The sequence below is a fragment of the Alligator sinensis genome, unplaced genomic scaffold (assembly GCF_000455745.1).
Source record: "Alligator sinensis unplaced genomic scaffold, ASM45574v1 scaffold961_1, whole genome shotgun sequence".
NCBI lineage: Eukaryota > Metazoa > Chordata > Crocodylia > Alligatoridae > Alligator > Alligator sinensis.
The window spans coordinates 40,916-42,584 of record NW_005842737.1 but is presented as its reverse complement, the minus strand read 5'-3'; the positions used below and the strand labels follow the sequence as shown (position 1 = coordinate 42,584).

The following is a 1,669-nucleotide window of genomic DNA, read 5'->3' as shown; positions in this document are numbered from 1 at the left end:
GTGGCTGCGGCTCCGCCGCTGCGGGGGGCCGGGGGGCTTTTCCCCGTGGGGTGCGGCCCCCCCCGTCCACCAGCCACAGCTGGAGAGTGCAAGTGGCTGCAGCTCCGCTGGTGCCAGGGCTGGAGCTGCGTGCAGACCAGCCAGAAATACAGCCACCGGGAGGGTCAGGCCCAGACAAACCCTGTGTCTAGTACAACTACAGTCCCCCGACACAGCTCCAGGCATCGCCCCTGCCCCTGTCCCCAGGATACAGGGGGGCCGCGGCTGCCAACATCCCGCTGGGGGGCTTGTGGGCATTGCAGTGAGCCCAGGCCGGGCCGTGCCCCCACTGCAGAGGAAGGCAAACCCCCCCCCAGTGCAACCAGTCTGAGTGGGGGGGAAATCCCTTCCTGCCCCAGTGCAGCGTAGGGCTGAGCCTGAGCGCGGGGGCAAGACCCTGTGGGGTTGATGCCAGCGGGAGCCTCCATCCATGGCTGCCTGACCCCGGGGCACGAGCCCTTCCTACGGAGTAGGGACCAGGGCTGACGGGGCTTTGCTATGGCAGAGCGGCAGAGCGAGGGCCCGTGGCTGAAGCTCGACAAATACAGCGGGACTTGTCACGGGGCACGGACAACGCCCTCCCCGGGGCGGCGGCACCGCCCAGCGTAGGAGGTTTGGTGGCACCAGGCCATAGGTAAGCCAAGGCACCGCAAGAGCAGCCACCTTTGCTGAGCCCTGGATGGCCTGATACAGCCTCAGCGCGCCAAAACGGTGCTTCAGAGGTGCAAAATTGTACAAGTTGAGAGTAAAAAGTTAGAACTGGGTCTTACTGGAAGCACTGGTGGAAAATGGCTGCGGCGTCAAACTTGTGGGTGCGTTGGGGCTGGGCAGAGCGAGGGAGGGAGGGAGATGGGGGGCGCCAGGGCAGGAGGGACCAAGGAGCATCCGGCCGGGGCGGACGGATCCAGAGTTTCGACAAGGCGGTGCAGAGGCTGAGGTGCGTGGGCTCCTCGCGGGCAGCGGGAGAGGCCGGCCACGCAGGCGGCACATGCAGACCGGTACAGAGGGAGGGGCGTTATCGCCTGTGGAGTGAAGAGATTAGCAGGAATCGGGGTGACGATGAGCCGGGAAGTCCAGGGCCCCCCTCAGCGCTGCCTGACGAGAAACGCGGCTGCCTCGGCCAGGCCGGCGGGGTGGATGTGGGGGCAGCGGGAAGCCCGGGGGTGCAAGTGCCCCAGCACCGCCCCTGGGACCTGCCCCCGGCCCTGGAGAAGGGCAGGGGCTGGTGGCCATTTTGGCTGGGGGCAGAAAGTGGCTTTGGCCCCTGTGGTGGCAGTGGCCATTTTGAATAGGGGAGCTGTGACAGATGGCTTCACGTGGCCAATGAGAAGCCCCCAACATGGTGGGCCACAGTGGGGGGGGGGGGGGCGGGCCCCGCCCCCCCCCCCCATTCCAACCTCCCTCACAGCCTCATCACGTGGTCGCCTAGCAACCCCGTGGGAATGCGGTGACATCACAACAGTCCATGGCCGGTCCCCGTCCCCGGTGCTGGGGGGCCCCGGCCTGGCTGCCCCTGGGGCTGCTGCCCCTGCTGCTCCGGGGCACGGGGGGCCCCGACCCACAGAGTGAGCGGCCGGCGGCCGGATGGGGACGCGGGCATGGCCCCCACGGGAGCAGAGCCTGGGGCAGG

At 68.2% G+C, this 1,669-nt stretch overlaps 1 protein-coding gene across 1 annotated transcript in view; it reads left to right on the top strand.

Moving 5' to 3' along the window:
• The first annotated feature begins 1,027 nt into the window (after nucleotides 1–1,027).
• The window catches only part of LOC102371080 (acrosin-like), a 4,759-nt gene continuing 4,117 nt past the window's right edge, over nucleotides 1,028–1,669 (top strand). Inside the window, exon 1 of the mRNA XM_025216388.1 lies at nucleotides 1,028–1,037. Within this exon, the coding sequence (XP_025072173.1) occupies nucleotides 1,028–1,037 (10 nt within the window). The remainder of the gene's footprint in view (nucleotides 1,038–1,669) is intronic.